The 1481-nt window shown below is 48.5% G+C and overlaps 1 protein-coding gene across 1 annotated transcript in view; it reads left to right on the forward strand.

Annotated features, from left to right (window-relative positions):
• LOC101854260 (dual specificity tyrosine-phosphorylation-regulated kinase 4) overlaps positions 1–1481 on the forward strand; it is a gene marked incomplete in the record, with an annotated part of 36037 nt that overhangs the window by 23570 nt on the left and 10986 nt on the right. The window contains 1 exon segment of the mRNA XM_035970093.1: positions 351–491. Coding sequence (XP_035825986.1) covers positions 351–491 — 141 coding nt within the window.

The raw sequence follows: 1481 nt of genomic DNA on the forward strand, positions 1-1481 counted from the left end.
CCACTCCCCCCTCTCCTTTTCCATTCTCACTCTCCCCATCCCTCTCCCCCTATCCCCATCTCCCTCCTCTCCTCCTTCTCCCTCCTCCCCCTCCTTCTCCCTCCTCTTCCTCCTCTCCTCCTTCTCCTTCCTCTCCTCCTTCTCCCTCCTCTCCTCCTTCTCCCTCCTCTCCTCCTTCTCCCTCCTCTCCTCCTTCTCTCTCGTCTCCTTCCTCTCCTCCTTCTCCCTCCTCTCCTCCTTCTCCCTCCTCTCCTCCTTCTCCCTCCTCTCCTCCTTCTCCCTCCTCCCCTCCTTCTCCCTCCTCTCCCCCTATCTCCAACCCCCCTTCCGCCACCCCCTTCCCCGACCAGATTCCACCACCAGGCTCTCGTAGAGGTGAAGATCCTGGACGCCCTGCGCCGGAAGGACAAGGAGAACCAGCACAACATGATCCACATGATCGAGTACTTCTACTTCCGGAACCATCTCTGTATCACATTCGAGCTCATGGGGTAAGTCTCTTTCTTTGGAAAACTGTATCACCTTCGAGTTCATTGGGTAGGTCTCTTTCTTTGGACAATAGTATCTCATGGTTGCATCTCTGTATCACATTCGAGCTCATTGGGTAGGTCCTCTTTCTTTGGACAACTGTACCACCTTAGAGCTCATGTGGTGGGTCTCTTTCTTTGAACAACTGTATCACCTTCGAGCTCATGGGGTTAGCCCGCTTGTCTTTCAAAGCGATCACTTAATTTAGATCGCCAGGGAGGAAAACTTCGACCCTGCCTGCCAGGGCCAACCTGGGCTCATCTTCATCATCCAGTGCCAGATCTGCGACAGATATCGGTGATCATGGTTCTCCATTCATTCGAGATGAATTTGCTCCATTCATTGCTCGGATGCTCTCAAAAAAGCTACGTTTCCCTGATCTTTCCCTGTTACCCATTTGTTTAGGTTATCTGGGCTAGGAGGGATAAAAACATGCCAGAAGTGCTCCAGTTAGAGCCTAACCATTACACGTACCACTATGGTGACTGGTGCTCGGTGACGATAAGAGTTTTATTGATCTCACCGAGAAATGTCTGTATATGCCGTAACAGCTCATGGATATACATAATGTATAGACTCTTCCTCCATAATTGAGCTCTCTCTCTTTGTCTGTTTCCCTCTCTTTGTCTGTCTGTCTGTCTGTCTGTCTCTCTCTCTCTCTCTCTCTCTCTCTCTCTCTCTCTCTCTCTCTCATACACAAATACAGAGCTGAACTGAATACAAACACACCCAAAAACATTATTTTAAAAAAAAAAAAAAAGCCACAGAAAAACAGAAGAACAGAACAAAACATACTCCTGTGGGAGTTCGCTGTCTGGGTCTTCATGAATTACAAAGGGTGCACTGCCTGGTGGAGCTACAGGCCTCTGTTTTATCTGCAAACCAAAAAATAATGACTCAGAATGTATGCACATATACAAAAGCGTCCAAAACAAATTTTGCGCATTCTATAC

Source organism: Aplysia californica, unplaced genomic scaffold (genome assembly GCF_000002075.1).
Source record: "Aplysia californica isolate F4 #8 unplaced genomic scaffold, AplCal3.0 scaffold00219, whole genome shotgun sequence".
In the NCBI taxonomy this organism is placed as follows: Eukaryota; Metazoa; Mollusca; class Gastropoda; order Aplysiida; family Aplysiidae; genus Aplysia; species Aplysia californica.